We start from the raw sequence: 19,008 nt of genomic DNA, 5'->3' as shown, positions 1-19,008 counted from the left end.
AGAATGACAGTTAGTTGGTGAGGGTCCATAGAATCCCAAGATTCTCTTCAACTCAGCAAGCAATATGCAACAAACCAATCAAGATGATCAAAGACAGAACTGGAAACCAAGAATTAGCAACACAAGAGGAGGAACCACACTAGGCAGGGGCAGAGGCAACACAAGAAGCTTCAATTATGGTAGAACTAATGCTGTTAAAATTTGCACATATTATGGCAAGGAAAGGCATACAATAGAAACATGCTACTTTAAGCATGGTTTTCCACCAAATTACCAACAAGGAAGTTCAAGACAGACCAATATAGCCATCAACAATGCTACTTCTATTGACAATAAGGAACCTACAGAACAACAAACAATAGAGGACAATGCAACGGGGTTCAACTTTGGTGCAAGGGAGTATGCACAATTATCATCATTGTTGCACAATATTGGACCAACTAAAGATGATCACAACATAAACTAATTAAGCATACACCCAACACCAGTAGCTGAGCCTCAAAACATCTCTAACAATCATGATGCTACAGGTAATTCTTCTTTTTGGATACTTGACACAGGGGCCACAAATCATGTGTGCCCTGACTTAAGCAAGTTTAACATCTACCACTCTATTAAGCCTATCATCATAAATATGCCAAATGGTTCCACCACATTGGCAAGGCTATCTGGTTCTGTTAACATTTCAGACTCTCTAATGTTACATAATGTGCTATACATACCTGACTTCAAATTTAACTTAATTTCTATTCATAAATTGGCTAACTCTATGCATTGTGCTCTAACCTTTGATGGCTTGAAATGCTCTATCCAGGATATGACTACCTGGAAGATGATTGGACATGTTGAAGTTAGAAATGGTTTATATGTTCTTAGAAGAAATTTTAATCATACTGCAAGTGTAGAACACAATGTAAATACATTACATGCTAACTCTGAATTTGACATATGGTATTACAAATTGGGCCACCCATCACCCAATGTTTTGAATTCTGTATGCAAACAATATTATTTTGTTCACTTTAATCGTGCAATAGCTTGTGATTCATGTTATCTTGGAAAAAAACCTAGATTAGCCTTTAAGAATAGCATGCATAAAAGTCTTAACCTTTTTTATTTAGTCCATATGGACATATGGGGACCTTTGGCCATCCCATCCATATGTGGACACAAATACTTCCTCGCCATTGTGGAAGATCACTCTAGGCATACTTAGCTCTTCCTAATGATAGTCAAAGCTGAGGCTATAAAGCTAATTCAAGAGTTTGTAACAATGGTACAAACTCAATTTAATAAAAGAGTGAAAGTAATCAGGACAAACAATGGATTTGAATTCAACATGCCACAATTCTTTAAATATTTTGGCATGATACATCAAACATCTTGTATAGAAACTCCACAACAAAATTTTGTTGTGGAGACAAAGCATAGGCACCTCCTCAATGTAGTTAGGACTTTACTCTTTCAATCACATCTACCTAGGACATTCTGGTCCTATGCTGTCCAGCATGCTACTTACCTCATAAATAGGTTACCTACCCCTGTTTTGGCTGCCAGTGTTATGCGTCTACACTTGTTAACCATAGAACTAAGCTAGATCCTCGTTCCAGAAAGTGCATATTCCTTGGCCATAAGACTGGCACAAAAAGGTACCTATTATTTGATCTAAACAACAGAGAAATATTCCTCTCTAGGAATGTAGTTTTCTATGAGAAACTGTTCCCTTATAAACCTAGTCAATCCAGTGATTCCTTCACCAATGAAAATGTTGAAAGTGACTTAAGCTTCCTTGATTCAGTAATTCAACAAACCAATACCACACCTACTACTGACTTACCTGATGACCTTGAGAATAGATCACAGGAAGCACACATTGACAATACAACCTTAGATAATCCAACCAATGACCAAACCATACTTCCCCTCCATATACAAAGCCAAAGGAAGTCATAACGCATCAAACATCCCCCCTAACTACTTACAAGACTTCTATTGCAATATGATGAACACAAAAGAGACCAAGACCCAATATCATCTTTTAGATGTTCTCTCATACCAATCTTTATCTATTGACCATCTTAGCCATTTAATCTCTGTCACCACTTCTATAGAGCCTAAGCACTACAACCAAGCAATCAAGTCAAGACATTGGATTGAAGCTTTTAAGGAGTAAAAATACTGAACTTTTTTTAATGTCAAGCTTTATCCACATTTATTTAATAATTCAAATATATATTACATATATGTAACACTTCAAATATACAATTTATGCACTTTAAAAACTGAACAACAATACCAACAAGTTAAAAAATTGCATCTTCTATATTCTAATCATTCACTTTACCTAAAATATAATTACGACATACTTAATTATTTTAAGCATTCAATTTAAAAAATTAATGATTACTATTGAATATACCACAGACAAACATACTTGGTTCACAAGCAACAACAAACACAAACAACACAACCAGACTAAACACAAGCTAAACCAAGTCCAACAAGCCAAGGCAGCCAACATCTATCACTCAATTAACTCACCAAACCAACACGAGCATGACCAAGGCAAACTCTGTCCAAGAACTTGGCCCAAACAACATTAGTCTAAACAATTCCACATTTGTTTCTTAGAATACAAGTTATCTGTTTTTTCTAGTTTGTTATTCTTCTATTTTCAACATGTGTTCCTCATTTCAATTAGTTAGTTACAGATTCTAGTTTAGTTATTTCAGTTGGGATTCTTCTCTTGCTTTTCTTGTACCTATAAGAAAGGTGTTCAAGTCTCTATTATTTTTTCAAGGAAAGTAAAGCCTGATTGTATTCAATCTTGTTCAATTAATAAAATGATCATGAGGTATTTTTCTATTCCAAGCAATAATTACATCAATCAAATAAATTAAACAGCAAATTACAATATTTAACACAACTTACTAAATTTGATATTTATAGCATGTAGACTACACATGACAACTAATAGGAAAGCGGGTTGAGAGACACTATAATGTCTGTCAAGATGCTAGTGTAAGATAAATAACAAACATTCTATGAAAAAGATGTATACATTAACAGTGTAAGCATTTTTATACTGTCACTACATCATTTCTATTCATTTTTAATCATCTTTAGTTCTTAAATAAAAGTAATACAAATAAATAATGAATAATATACTAATTACATGTAAATCTTTTCCAATGTATAATTCTAAACCAAATTAATGGTAAAATTGATAGCGTGTTTGATTAGTTGTGACATAGGTGGACGTTGTCGTTTAAGCTGCTGATAGCATGACTACACCTAGTGCTAGTGCCCCTTCAACTTAGCCAAGTGTTAACCAAGGAAATTAGAAACAAGTCCTTTTGTGGTGACTTGTAATTACTCCCTTTTACCCCTATCTTAGAGTCTATCTTATATATAAAAAATGTGTCATTGTATGTATCATCAATTGTGATTAATTGAAAAAATAACACACTTTATGAGACAAAAGATTTGTTCTCCTCCTCACCAAACTCTCTCCCACCAATACAAGAGAAACCCCAAACCAATAATCCATATTGGAAGTAACCACACATAGCCTCTTCTCTAATATCAAACTAGGGATGACAGTAAAAACTGAACGATGAGTACTTGTCCAAACATAACCCAAATCTAACAGGGAAAACTCGAAATGGTTGAGTTCGAGTTTGAGTTTTACCTGAGTTCAAGTTTCAGGTTTGATATAGTTGATATCATATCCCAAATTCACCAAAAACCCAATTAATATATGTAAAATTATTATAAATTATACATATATAAATTTGACATAATTATAGAAATTATATATATATAAATACATGTTTTGGGTTGCCTATTATCGGATTTGAGTTACCCGAAACTCGACAGGTTCAGGAGTAATAGATTTTTTTTCAACCCTCACTTAATTCGGGTTCGGGTTCTAAATTTCAGGTTTGGATTCTAGATTTCAGGTTTGGGTAAACACAAACCTAACACCGACCCGCCCTATTGCTATTCTTAATGAAAACCATCCATCTATCGAACCAAAACACCCGTTGTTGGTTAACTCTGTCCTTATTTATATACCTCATTTAGAAGAAAAAAACAAATATAATAATTGCTAAATTTATAGGATATTTATTGATTTTTTTCTTAACATATATTTTCTCTGTGATTGTTATTTTTTCCACTCATTACTTGGAATGATTCGAAAGATTTACAATTCATATTTTATTAATAAAAAAAATCATGATCATATTGAACTAGTTTAATATGATTAATATTTGGTTGTTATCATTATATGAATAAAAAAATAATTTTTTTTAGGATATGTGACTATTTCTTTCGATGATTGTCATTCACTTGAATGAAATCATTGTTAGTTTGTTGGTGTTGGATGATTGTGTATAAATGATCCATTAAATATTAATTAAAATAAAATCATGACTTAGTATTATAACTTTTAAACTAACAAAATTACAATTTCCTTTAAATGATAACGACTTAATATTAATTAAAATAAATATCTTCCGCATCCTCATCCATATCATTATTTTAATATATATTCTCACATCTCAATCTTTAATTATAAAGAAATAATCATCATTGGTGTGTCACCTTTTATTCTTCAACGTTACTACTGCTACTTGTCTCCTTCAACCTCACCAATAAAGTTTCTCGCACTCGATTCTTCTCTTTATATATATCATCAGTTACTATCTATCTAACTTTAAACTTTTCGTGCACTCAAATTCAACCCATTTTTTTCTCTCAATATTCCTATCAACATGTCATCACTAACTCCACTTTCTCAACTCCATTCCTTATTTAACAAACCTCATATTGCACCTCACTTCACCTCTTCTTTCTTCCTCACAAGGTTTCACGTCTCTGCAACCGTTACTCGTGGTGCTTTAGTTTCCGGGATGTCCATGAAGGGCGCTGTTGTCGTGTCAGCCATGACAGTGGAGAAGCCGAAGAAGCGTTACGCCGGTGAGTCGAAGGGTTTTGTGGAGGAGATGAGGTTTGTGGCGATGAAGTTGCATACTAGGGACCAAGCTAAGGAGGGTGAGAAAGAGGTTAAGGAACCAGAAGAAAGAACTGTGGCTAAGTGGGACCCAAATTTTGATGGGTACTTGAAGTTCCTTGTTGATAGTAAATTGGTTTATGATACGCTGGAGAAGATTGTTCAAGAGCCTGTTTATCCTTCATGTAAGTAGTTGTTTCTGCTGTGACTTTCTGGGCTTAATTTTTCACTTTATTTAAATATGTTAGGAAATAAATCATAGTCACATAATTCCATCATACCCCAAGGTACCTCGAACCAGAAAGAACTGATTTGCAGTTCTTCTTCTATGCTCTGAAATGCAGTGGGTTACGAATCAGAGGAGATGGCGAAGAAAAAAATGTCTAATGGCTTAATCTAATATGACATTTTTAAGTTGATGATATAAAATAGGTATCTTTAGTTAGAAATGTATGATTTTATCTTCTGAAAATGTTTATAGGTTTATTTTAACCTATTAAATTATTAATAAAAAACATAAATAAGTTTATAAAAAATTAAAGTATCCATTAAAGTAAAAAATGTATCAACTAAGAATATCATTAGGGATCCCTATCCTATCATTAGGGATGGGGATCACGTGTCCCATTTGGTGTCCTATTTGGTGTCCCCATCCAATCAGAGAATTTTATTTGATTAAAAATAAAATTTAATCTAACATAAATATCATTAGGGATGGATCACCTGTCCCATTTGGTGTCCTATTTGGTGTCCCCATCCAATCAGAGAATTTTATTTGATTAAAAATAAAATTTAAATAACATAAATTAATATTTGTACGCTATTCTATAAGATTTCATTGGTTTGGTACATGAAGACAGAAATTTTTGGGGACAGAGGATCCCCATCCTATCATTAGTATACCAAATGTTGGAGAGGTAGCGTATCACCTATCCATACCTATAGATGAGAACCACATATTATTATGTTCTATGGAATAAATAGTGACTTTGGTTCATATAGTGTAACTTTAGTAAGTGATCACACTAATTAATGAGTGATATTCAAACGACATGGAAGTGAGATTGATTGGTCATCTCTAATAGGCAGATGTTTATGCAAATCTTTCTCATGCTAGTCTGGAAATAATCACCTTATTTGATTAATCATAACATAGAGAGAACATTATTTCCATAAAAGCAACTATGGTACAATGTTAAAAAAATAACTATCTTAGACCATCCAAATCCATCTTGATCATAGTGGTTGAGGGTGTCTTTCTCGTATTGAGAGATATATAGTGAGGGTCCTTCCTTCATATTGTGCAATAGGTAAGGTGTAGAGGGATGTTGAGTACAATGTCTCAAATTGGAGACTGCATTACGTGATGCAGTTATAATATTATGGTTACGGTGATTATTGCAACCGCGTCACACCGCGATTTTGGTGTGATATCAAATCACAATGATATGTTCGTATCGAGTCGCATCGAACCTCTCGAATTTAGAAATATTTTTTAAATCACAAAAGAATTCACACCGCAACTGCCGAAATCTGCATCGGCAGCTTCGCCCGTAATCAGTAACGGTTCTAGGATTCAGAGGCATGGTGTGCAACATATGTTAAAATTAAAATAATAAATATTATCAATTATAAAAGGATGAAAATATTAATGTTTTTAGATATATTTAATTAAATATGTTAAATATTTCATAATTAATCTTTATATGATTTCATATTTTGAAATCATTGAATAATCAATTCGTTGTCAATGAGTCTCACTAAATATAAATTTCTAGATAGTCATTCATCTATGCATCTTCTATTTGATTATGTAGCATATTTTTCACAGTTGTCATAATTGAAAAAACGTTTTCTACATTTGAATTGCTAACTTTTTAAGAAAATAAAATAATTGGTAAAAATGTGCCTTCCAATTTCAACCAATCCATCTTAAAGATTATTGATTCATTTTAAAGAAGCAAATTTGATATTGTTATACATATTAATGATATAAGTCTCAAGTTGATTATCAAATATCACCATGTTAGTTGAACAAAAATCATGTGCATAATAGTTTACAAATTCAATTACTTTTGTCATATCAAAACTAGAGAAGAAATCGGCTAGACTCAAACAAGACATTCAAAGAAACAGATGAGTATTTCTCTTGGAAAAACGATAATGAAGTTCTTTAAGTTACGTATCCATAATATTATAAAATAATTCAACACAATATTGATTATTTGGTTTTTGCAAAACATGTCATGTCATTTACAAAAAATAAATTTTAGTCTTGTAGAATTATAAATAAGAGTGTAATATTGTAAAGATTTATACATAGTTATTATATCACCCACAATTTATTTGAATTACTTTTTGAAGAGTTAATAATAATTAAATATGAATGATAGATGATACAATAATAATATATAAAACTTTACATTATCACATACATTTTTCTTCTCTTAAAATAATACACATTTTCTTTAAAAAATAACCAGGGTGTGCAATTTGCACACCCTAAAATCAAAGTAGTATGGTGCCCGCCCGTAATAAATACAATCATACTAACCATAACCATAATTTTAATCACGACTGTAACCAGAATTTTAAAATACTGTTCAGCCATTAAGTAATGGGCCAGGACTGCCAGGTGAACATATTTAACAAAAGTGGTGGGTGGGTGATATTTGAGAATTAGCAGGGCTTTATTTTCGATTTGATGTTTTTGCTTTTATGTAATTTTGGGTCTTGATGGAAATATTTGGTATGGTAATTGGTAAGTAATGATTATAGGAGCTTAAGTGAATAGTCTGAGTTAGAAGCTTTAGCTTAATATCCATGTCTGTTATGTGTGATTTGATTTGTTTTTTTTGTTTAAAAATGACTCTAAATTCCTGCTGTAGCTTGAAGTCTAGAACTGTGAGGCTTAAGTTCAAAGCCCTATATGAATACTCTTAACATTCTACATAGCTTATGATGCTTGAAAATGTTTCTTTTGTGGTATGTTTTTTATTATTCCGTGCTTTTCTTATTGGGATAAACTTTTGATTATTTTTCATGGATACATACCACCACAAAGATTTTTGCCTTTTGTTGATTATCACAAGGTGCTTTTATCTAGAATTATATCTATGAATCACTAGCTAAAACATTAGGCTGTATGAAGGGTGAAACATTTAGCTATACATAGCCGGTCCTAAGTGAGGATAAAAGGTGAAGGTTGTGTTAGGCAGTCAATAACCAATATAAAACTTTGTCGAATCTCTATAATATGGATCAACTATATAATAATACTAATGCTTGGTCATGGTCCCTCTTCATTTCGTTTGAATAGTGTTGCAGAGTGATTATTTTCCGTTTTCACTGCTTGATGATTCCTTTGAGGCTATGTTAGGGGTTATATACAGCCTTCCCACTATGACAAAGTAGAGTTTAAATTTACTGAGCAAATAATTGCAAAATGATAGGATATTATTGGTAATCATGTATCTTTAAGATGCTTGATATAATGGGAGATGTTCGTAGTTGTTTTCTTCCCCACCCTTCATATGGTTTTTCTGTATTACTAAGGGTATCTCCTCATCCTATGGCTAAAGAACTAATTACTTTCGCGATGAGTGACTGTCATTTCAAGAATACTTGACATTTTAGTCTTTTGGAGAATCTAACATGACCTTACACTACTAGACCAATACCTTGTTGAAACCCTTGTTTGTTATCAATATTATTTGTTTTTCTGTCCTTTACTTTTAGCATATCCATATGCTACAAGTAATAAGTCTCAAGCGTGTGCAAAAGTTTATACTCTTGGTTACAAATCCCCAATGACATTCCTTCTAAATTATAGAGTTTTTTTATTCTTCACTACTCCCTTTGGAAGTGCTAAGGACGTTAAACTTTGGAAACTGTTATGATTGGTTGTTGTGTGGTCAATTTAGATTATGAGGAATGATGGTATCCTTTTGGGCAAATAAGTGAGTTATGTGCACTTATTCGATTTAATTCAGATTAGATCTTGGATTTGGTTCTCCTCGTTTTAAACTCAAACTTCTTATATTTTGCAAATTGGTGTATAGATCCAAAACTTTGAATTTCTTTAGTTTTTGTTTGTTCTCAACTAATGTTATTGTAAAATGCTGAAGCTCTTGTCTTTCTATGTAGATGCTGAATTCAGAAATACAGGACTAGAAAGGTCTACAACTTTGGAAAAAGATTTGCAGTGGTTCAAGGAGCAAGGTCATGCTATTCCTGAACCTTCTTCTCCTGGTCTTGCATATGCACAATATCTTACAGAGTTATCACAAAAGGATCCTCAAGCCTTCATTTGCCACTTTTACAATATCTACTTCGCTCATTCAGCTGGTGGTAGGATGATTGGGAAAAAGGTAACACCGTAACAAATCACATGCATATAAATAAAGGTCTAGTTATGGTGTGTATCACATTGATTATGCAGATCATATTTGGTTTCAATTGTCGTTTATGGAGATTAAAATCTGTTTTATGATTAATATGGTATATTCATGTCTTGGAGATGAAAAACAGTGAATATTTTTATTATCTGGGAATATTTTTTGACTTTGTTTTACATAGGATAGTCCCCTAAGTTTTACATGAGGCCTGTAGCCTTATTTTAACTATTATGTAGATGTTGGTAATTCCCACAACAGTTGTGTCTATATACGGATATTTGTAGAGTTGTGTGACTTGTGCCACATTTGTAGTATATTTTTATTTTCTTTTTGCATAAAATACTTGTTGTGTGTACCATAGTGTGATGGTAGTAAAATATTAGCAACATCAACCGAGGCTTAATTTTACTAGATGAGACCGACTGGTCGTAAAATATTAATAGTGTTAATTATTAGTAATATTGAAGATATAAGTATATTAGCATAGCTTCTCCACTGAAGAAAAGCATTTCAACTCAAAGCCAAGCAAAATAAGCTATTTCCAAATATAACTGAAGCCAAAATATAATCTGGCAGCATAGATTTAAATAGTGCCATTTCCAATTAAGCAATCAGAGTACAAGAAATAATTGACTGACCAACATTTTACTTGTGTCTGATTTCTTACCATTTTTAGGTGATACTTTGAGTAAATGGTTCTCACAACACTGTAATGTTATTCATAACATTAAGAAGTAGACTTTACTATGTTCTACATGTTTCTCAGTCCTTTTCACCTGATTAAGTAAATACCAATAATGAAAGTTACTTTGTTCTTTTTATGCTGAAGATCCTCCTGCACATTAACCTTAACTTTTTCAGGTTGCTGAAAAGATACTTAACAAAAAGGAGTTGGAGTTTTATAAATGGGATGGTGACCTATCCCAGTTGTTGCAAAATGTGAGGGACAAGTTGAACAAAGTTGCTGAAGTAAATTTCTTGAGCCTTCTTACTTTTTTTCCATACATTTCCTTACAATCTTCTAAGCAATTAGTTGATTTGTTTTATTGTGGCTTTACTTTAAAATTGTTAGAGGCTGAGCCTCGACGCAACAGTAAAGTTGTCTCTTATTAACCAAGAGGTCATACGTTCAAATCTTGTAAACAACAACCCATTAGTTGGAAGTCTCGTGCACCAGACCATTTTTGTTTTTTAATTTTAAATTCTTAGTAGCAAATGATAAAATTAAGTTTTAAAGTTTTTTGAGTTGAGGTAATGATTGAACTTTTTGTTGTTTATTCAGGAGTGGAGCAAGGAAGAAAAGAACCACTGTCTAGAAGAAACAGAAAAATCATTCAAGCTCTCGGGAGAGATTCTTCGTTTAATTCTATCATGATATATTAATAGAATATCTAATTCAGCAGAAGTTAAAGAAAAAGAGGAAGAGAACGGGCCTAAAAATTATCCTAAATGATCAAGGAAAAACCCAAAGTAGATTGTAGATTATGTGTGAAGATATCAAACCTATAGCCCGTTGTTATTTCTATTTTCCTAGTTATGTAACTACCTATCTAAGATGGAGACATGTGTATGGTTCTCCTTCCTTAATTTCAGGGTTTAATTTCTTGTATTAAAGTTGGACTATCCTTCAAAAGATGAATAGGAAAAATCTAGAGCATTGCTCAAATTTCTATTTTGTTTACGTTTTTTTTCTTGGGTAGGATCTTCTTGTCAAATAGGTGCTTTCATCTTCTTTATTATACCTCCTAAAAATTCTTTCCAACCCTAGAGGATCTTTTAAGTAGTATCCTGGACAAACTTATCTCCATGGAACTCCATTTTGCCGTTCATCAGGATCTCCTCCAGCAGACTATGAACTCAAGGCATGAGGAACTCCAATATGTCATTTTAGACCTAAAGACATGCATACAATCCAAACACCCCCTGCCTCTCAGCCGCAACCCCTCTCCCCTCTTGGTTTCTCTCACAATTCCACTTATACCTCTTCTTCTAATAACCCTTACCCTTCTCTCAAACCCCCAAAATTGAACTTACAAATTTTTTATGCGACTAGACCTATGGATTGAATCTTTCAGGCTGAGCAATATTTCTCACTTTATCAGATTGCCCCTCCTCAAATGATGGATTTGATGGCTTTCTCTATGCTGGGAGAAGCCTTGAGTTGATATAAATGGATGTTCCAAAATCACCAACTCACCACTTGGAAGGCTTTCACCAAGGATTTACAACAACATTTTGGACCATCTACCTATGTCAATCCCTAGGCAGAACTGTTCAAGCTCAGACAGTTGGGGACCATTGTAGAATATTCGGGACGTTTTGAACGATTATGCAATAAGGTGGTGGACTTTTCTCCTAAAATGATTTTAAATTGTTTTTTATTAGGGTTAAAACTTGAGATTGGCAAAGAATTGGCTAATTTGCAACTAGTTTTGGTGAGCCACACTATTGGGTTGGCTAAACTAGTTGAAAGCAAAATGAATGATATTCACACTAGTTTTAGATTTGCTTTTGGGCATAGACCGCTTACCCATGTCTCTGCATCTGGATCTAAACTGACCCCACCACTGGGCTTCCCATTAAACACCTTACATATTCTCAAATGCAGGAGCAACACACACAATACGTATGTCACAATTGTGAGGAAAAATATGTGTGTGGCCACCGCTGCCAACCTAAACAGTTTCCATTGCTTCTAGTCGATGATGATGGTTCCTATGGTATTACGTCCCCAAATTTTGTTCTGATGCCTACTCTGGAGGATTCTGCTTCAGCTATTCTAGAGGAGCTTGTACATTTTCAATTGTCAGCATAGGCTTTACAATGTAATATTTCTCCATTCACTCTAAAATTCCAAGGATCTATCTATGGTCACCCCATCCTAGTGCTAGTAGATATAGGAAGTTCCTACAATGTAATGAAATCAAGAGTCGTGAAATTTTTCCAACTGGAAGTATCACCGACACCGCAATTTCTTGTCATGGTGGGAAAAGGGGAGCATATTTTTTGTATTCGGATTTGTCCCGACACTTCTCTCCTAGTTCACAACCACACTTTCATTGTTCCCTTCTATTTACTGCCTATCCAAGGAGTTGACTTAGACCTGGGTATTGAATGGCTTCATACCCTAGGGTCAATTACTTATGATTTTTCCATTCCTTCAATGTCCTTTCAACATGAAGGCAAACTAGTAACCTTAGCTAACCTACACCAAAATCAACCCACCATTGCCTTACTTAACCAACTTGGCTATATGATCACTATAGAAGCTATCATTGAATTCTTTCTTATTTCATCCCTGCTCCTCTACCCACCCACTTTGGCTCCACTCTTCTTTCCATGCTAGACACTTCTTCCCAAACCTACCCCAATATTGACAAACCCTTAAGGGAATTTTCCACAATTTTCTCTCTTCCCCAAGGCCTACGCCCACACCGCTCTCATGACAACCAAATCCCCCAACTCCCAAACTCTAGCCTAATTAATGTCAAACCTTACCACTACCCTCACAAAAAGATGCTACAACCAATCTTCTTACTGAAATGCTCCAATTAGGGATTGCAGTTCATAACACAAGCCATTTTTCCTCACCCGTGCTTCTAGTTAAAAAGAAAGATGGTACTTGGAGGTTTTGTGTTGATTATCGGAGCCTCAATGCAATCACAATCAAGAATTGCTTTCCCATTCCCACCATTGATGAGCTGCTCCATGAGTTGGTTAGGCTACTATTTTTTCTAAGATTGATTTGCATTTTGGACACCTCCAAATTAGAGTGTATCCTGCAGATACTCACAAAATCGCATTTCGCATATTCGACAGGCATTATGAATTTGTGTAATGTTGTTTGGGCTTACTAATGCACTAGCCATGTTTCAATCGGCTATGAATGATCTATTAAGATCCTATCTTAGGAAGTTTGTGTTGGATATTAGCAGGTCAAATACACCTAGAAGGGAGAGGGGTTGAATATGTGTCACATATCACTTACTCCGCTTTCCTATATTTTGCACTGGCCAGAAAAATGTTGTCATTAATCGATTAAGCTTAGTTTTAATCGATTAACTAGTGTTTTACTTAATTGATTATGCTTGTGGATAATCGATTATCCTGAGTTCTTGCAGTTCTTGATTTTATGGTTTCTTGCATAGCAAGTCACCGATTACCAATCCTTATACACTTAATTGATTACAGAGGTTACATAATGATGTTAATACATATTATAACATGTAACACAGAATCAATCACATAACAAGAATATAATAAGCAAAAGTAAATGAGATAGGGTAAGCAAAATTGCGCACAAGGAAATTTTTATCCTGATTCATTTGTGGTCCACTACAAACTACATCTAGGCCTTCCCTTATGATCTTGGGAGATTTTTTCTTCACTATTGAAAATGTTTGAATACACACAAACTTCCAATATACGACAAAACTAATACACTACTTTCTTGGACTCTATGAGCTTGACAACCTCAGTTTAACCTCTCTATATCGCCTACTAAAATCTCCTATCTTTTCGCGATTAGGCCCAAGCTAGGTATTACTCAAACCAAGACCTCCTAGTCTCCATGAAGAATAACAAGATCTTATATTGAAGTGAAACTATTCACCAAGAGATCACCTTCATTGTTCAATATAAATTTTGAGTTTTCTTGAGTACTGAAAACCAGATAAAAACAATGTAAACTCAACTCTAAAACACTAAGTAGAATACTCACAAAAACCTACTAAATGAGAAATTATGCAAAAGTTTTTACAAAACTGTTTTCAGAATTTCCATAAAATAGATTTTTCTCACTTTCACTCTAAAACCAATCAAGAAACACAAGCATGAATGTAATGCACGAAAAGCCCTAGAGATGCATACTATAATGTGAATGTCTAAGCCCTATTCAACATGCTCTTATTCTCTAAACTTTTCTAACACACTATATGAAAATGTATATTCAAAGATCTTCTGGTTATGCAAGATTATACAAGATTATGCATGATATGATGTTATGCCACATGAGCTAGAATTCCAACATTTATACTAATCACACTAATACTACTATTAATCAATTATACATCCACTTAATTGATTAAAGGACTATTAAAAATTGGTTTTCTGTTACGTCTTAATCGATTATACAGTGACTTAATCTATTAAGACACCAATAACATCAGATTGGTTAGCTACCGTAATTCTTATAATCGATTATATACAATACATAATCGACTATGCTGTATGAAAAATAGTTTCTTGATGTATGGTAAACTACCTATATGATATGTGAACATGCAATACATAGTTTTTAAAATATGTTACCTTTAATGCATATAACCAGGTATGTAGATGCATGAGCCTACTTATCATATGATATCTAGATGTGATGTCTCAATTTTAGTATTGTTTATGTTAAAGCTCTTGTGAGACTCTCACCTAGGTTTACCTAACCTAGACTCGATCTAAGGCATTCATCTCAAGACTTCTAATAAAAGTAAAAACTTACAACACCCTAAGTCTATAGATGTAACCCTTGAACCCTCGACTCGTTATTTGTTGTTAGATCTTCAAGCTTACTTGTATGTCCGTTGTCTTCATCAAAACTTAGGTTAGCATCAAATGTGCAAGTCTTGACTCTTTACGCTTTCAACCTTCCATATTTTGATGATGACAAACTCCACACCAAATCCTTGTTTGATGAGCTTGATGATAATCAACATGTGTTTGCAAAGGTTGGTTAATGTCAAAGTTGCGCTGCTCCCCCTCACTTTGTTATCCCCCTCAACCAAGCAATGCAGTGAAAATATTTAACCAAGTGTAGCAAACTCACGGAAGATCAACAACCTGAAACACTTCAAACAACAAAGTAACATTTCTCTCCCTTTTGACATTATCAAAAAGTATAGACATTTAAATGATAATAGTCATTCAAAAGTTAGAAGAGATATAATAGTTTGTGAAAATAAACTATAATTAATCATTAAGTACAAACTGTGATTGATTAACCAGTTTTAAGAAGATTGAACAAGTGCACAAATCACCACATTTAATTGATTATTATAGGAATTTAATCGATTAAATTGACAAAAATAGAATATGGAGAAGTTTTAGATAACATATCCAACATGTATATATGCAATCAAACATAAAATGATTAATATTTCTGATTTGTTCAAGTTAAGCATGTATTAATCAAACATATATAGTACACACACAAGATATGATCAAGATTCTCATAAAAACCACAATCCATAAATTATCGACATAATTAAACATAACTTAACACTACATGAAATTGCAATTTGAAACAAGTACATAGCAAGAGTCTTATCAAGCGAACACATATTATAAGAAGAACATCCTTCTTTTGGACATGATCTCTAAGGAAGTGATGTCTTATATCAATATGTTTGGTTCGAGAATGCATAATCGGATTCTTTGTAAAGTTTATAGCACTGATGTTATCACATCTTAAGGAATGCATCCTAAGTCTAATCCATAATCTCACAATTTTTGCTTGAGCCACAATACTTGGGCACAACAACTTCCTACTACTAGGTATTCTGCTTGAATAGTACTTAGAGCAACATAAGCTTATTTTTTACAAGACAATGAGACTAGAGCATTTATGGGAATTTGACGAGTATCGCTTGTACTTTTCCTCTCAGTTTTTCATCCTGCTAAATCTGAATCCAAATATCCAACCAATTTACTTAGACTTCCTTTCGGATACCATAGTCCTACCTCAAGTGTGCCTTTAAGATATTTTAATATCCTTTTCACCATAGTAAGATGTGACTCTTCGGGCTTTGATTGATAATATGCACAAATACATACACTAAACTTGATACCAGGTCTATTTATAGTAAGATAAAGAAGGAAATCAATTATACCTCGATACTTAGAGATTTCAATGCATTTTCTAGCCTCATCAACATCTATGTATGTTGTAGAACCCATAAGAGTGGCGATAGGTTCGTAGTCATCCATTTCAAAGCGCTTCACCAGATCTTTGCAATATTTAGATTGATAAAAAAAGATGCCATCCTTGAGTTGTTTGATTTGTATTCCAAGAAAGTAGTTTAACTTTTCCATCATGGACATCCAAACTCCCCTTGTATCATTTTACCAAACCCACTACACAAAAGATCATTAGTAGAACTGAAAATGATATCGTCAACATAGATTTGAAAAAATAGAGTATGATGATCTATTTTCTGAATGAATAATGTACTGTCGACTTTTCCTTTAGTAAAGCCTTTATAAATTAAAAATCTTGTTAGACGGTCATAATAGACACGAGGAGCTTGCTTTAAGCCATAGAGAGCTTTCTTAAGTTTACTGATATGAGATGGATGTTTGTAGTCTTCAAAACCAGGAAGTTGTTCGATATACACCTCTTCTTGAATATAACCATTTAGAAATACACTCTTTACGTCCATTTGATATAACTGAAAATCCAAAGAACTTGCATATGCAAGCAATAACCTATTGGCTTCAAGTCTAGCAACCAGAGCGAAGGTTTCATCGAAGCCTATACCTTCTTCCAGGTTGTATCCTTAGGTTAGTACACTTGCTTTATTTCTTACAATGATACCATTTTCATCTGATTTATTTCAAAAGACCCAACATGTTCCTATAACATATCTTTCCTTAGGGCTCGGAACAAGTTCCCAAACTTTATTTCTCTCAAACTAGTTAAGTTCTTCTTACATAGCAAGAATCCAGTGTTCATTCTTGATTACATCACCAATCTTGGATGGTTCCACTTGAGAAACAAAAACCATGTTTAGACATGCATCATTCAAGTTTAAGCGAGTAGTAACTCCCTTACTTATGTCACCAATGATGTTGTCAATAGGGTGATATCAATGAGTTCTCTATTCTTTAGGTAAATTAGAATGAATATACTCTTCTTATGATGGTAAATCATCATTTATTTTCAAATGCTCTATATTGGTTGTAACATCACTAATGGGATTTTGTAAGGAGGAATAAGGAAAGTCATCATCATCAACCATGGATTATTCTTCCATAGTTGGATTAGACTCATCAAAAGTTACATGAATGGATTTTCATGGTCATGGTTCTCTTATTGATAATTCTAAAAGCTTTGCTTGTAAGAGAATAGCCAAGGAAAATTTCTTCATCAGATTTTGCATCAAACTTTCCTAAGTTTTCCTTACCATTATTTAGCACAACATTTGAAGCCAAATACATGCAAGTGAGAAATATTTGGTTTTCTATCTTTGAAGAGTTCATATGGGATTTTCTTTAGAATTGGTCTTATTAAAACTCGGTTGGAAACATAGCATATCATACTAACTACATCAGCCCAAAAATATTTTGGCAGATTAGTTTCATTCAACATTGTATATACTAGTTCCTCCAAAAACCTATTCTTTCTCTCTACAACACCATTTTGTTGTGGTGTTCTAGGAGGAGAGAAACTATGAGTGATACCATTATCATCACAAAATTCCTCAAAAGAAGCATTTTGAAATCCTTCCCCATGATCACTTCTTATAACAGCTATTTTCAAGGATTTTTTATTTTGAACTCTCTTAGCATATTTACTAAAGGCATACCAAGAATAGAGTCTAAGTGTATCTTGAAAAGTCGTCTACTATCACAAGAGCATAGTAGTTACCATCAAAACTTTTGGTCTGAGTGGGGCCAAATAAGTCCATGTGTAGTAACTACAATGGTCTATCAGAAGAAACCATATGCTTTGGTTTGAAAGAAGTTTTTGTTTGTTTACCCTTTTTGACAAGCACTACATAGTTTGTCTTTAATAAACTTCATATTGGGCAAACCAACATCTAAATCTTTCTTGATTAGTTTATTCAAATGATCCATATGTATATGAGCAATTCTCCTATACCATAACCATGCATCATGATCATTTATAACTATACATTTAATGGAAGAGAATAATCATTTAAAACAATCATATTGATATTATTTATTCTCTTGCCAATAAGTTTAGAGTTTTCGGCTACCTTACTATCAATGATGCACTTGTCGGGGTAGAATGCCACATGAAACACTTTGTCACAAAGCTGGCTTATACTAAGTTGTACTTGAGTCCCTCAACATATAGAACTCCTTATATTGTAGTAGAAGGTGCCTTCTTGACTCTACGAACTCCAAGAATTCTTCCTTTATTATTGTCACCATATGTGACGTAGCATTTTTCTCTTGGAGTAAGGACATAGAACTTTCCTTTATCGCCCATCATATGTTTTGAGCAACCACTATCCAAGTACCATAAATCACTGGTAGCCCCAAATATTCCTGCAAAACAGATTTAGTATATTAGGTACTGATGACAACCTTTAGGGGATGCCTTTGATTGCAAGATCGTTTTAGCTTGAAGTCTTGAGCTTTTTAAGTTGTAATTCGATTTTGGTGAATGATGGGGAATTTGGGGTTGTTTTGGATAAAGAGTATTGTGTCGACTTTGCCCCTTAGAACCTATTTTCTAACAGAAAAGTATGCAGTCTATTATACCTAATGCGAGAAGCTTGCTTTAGGCCATAAAGTGCATTTTTAAGTTTATAGACATGGTTCAGGAACTTATAATTTTCAAATCCAGGTGGTTGC

At 33.5% G+C, this 19,008-nt stretch overlaps 1 protein-coding gene across 1 annotated transcript; it reads left to right on the top strand.

Annotated features, from left to right (window-relative positions):
- Positions 4,720 to 11,028, top strand: LOC109328986 (heme oxygenase 1, chloroplastic-like). Its single transcript, XM_019562642.1, has 4 exons — positions 4,720 to 5,202; positions 9,164 to 9,387; positions 10,276 to 10,383; positions 10,697 to 11,028. The coding sequence occupies exons 1-4, from the start codon at positions 4,779 to 4,781 to the stop codon at positions 10,787 to 10,789; spliced, it is 849 nt and encodes a 282-aa protein (XP_019418187.1). The 5' UTR covers positions 4,720 to 4,778; the 3' UTR covers positions 10,790 to 11,028.

The sequence above is a fragment of the Lupinus angustifolius genome, chromosome LG16 (genome assembly GCF_001865875.1).
Source record: "Lupinus angustifolius cultivar Tanjil chromosome LG16, LupAngTanjil_v1.0, whole genome shotgun sequence".
Lineage (NCBI taxonomy): Eukaryota > Viridiplantae > Streptophyta > Magnoliopsida > Fabales > Fabaceae > Lupinus > Lupinus angustifolius.
The sequence above is the reverse complement of the archived record's forward strand: the minus strand, read 5'-3'. Positions and strand labels throughout refer to the sequence as shown.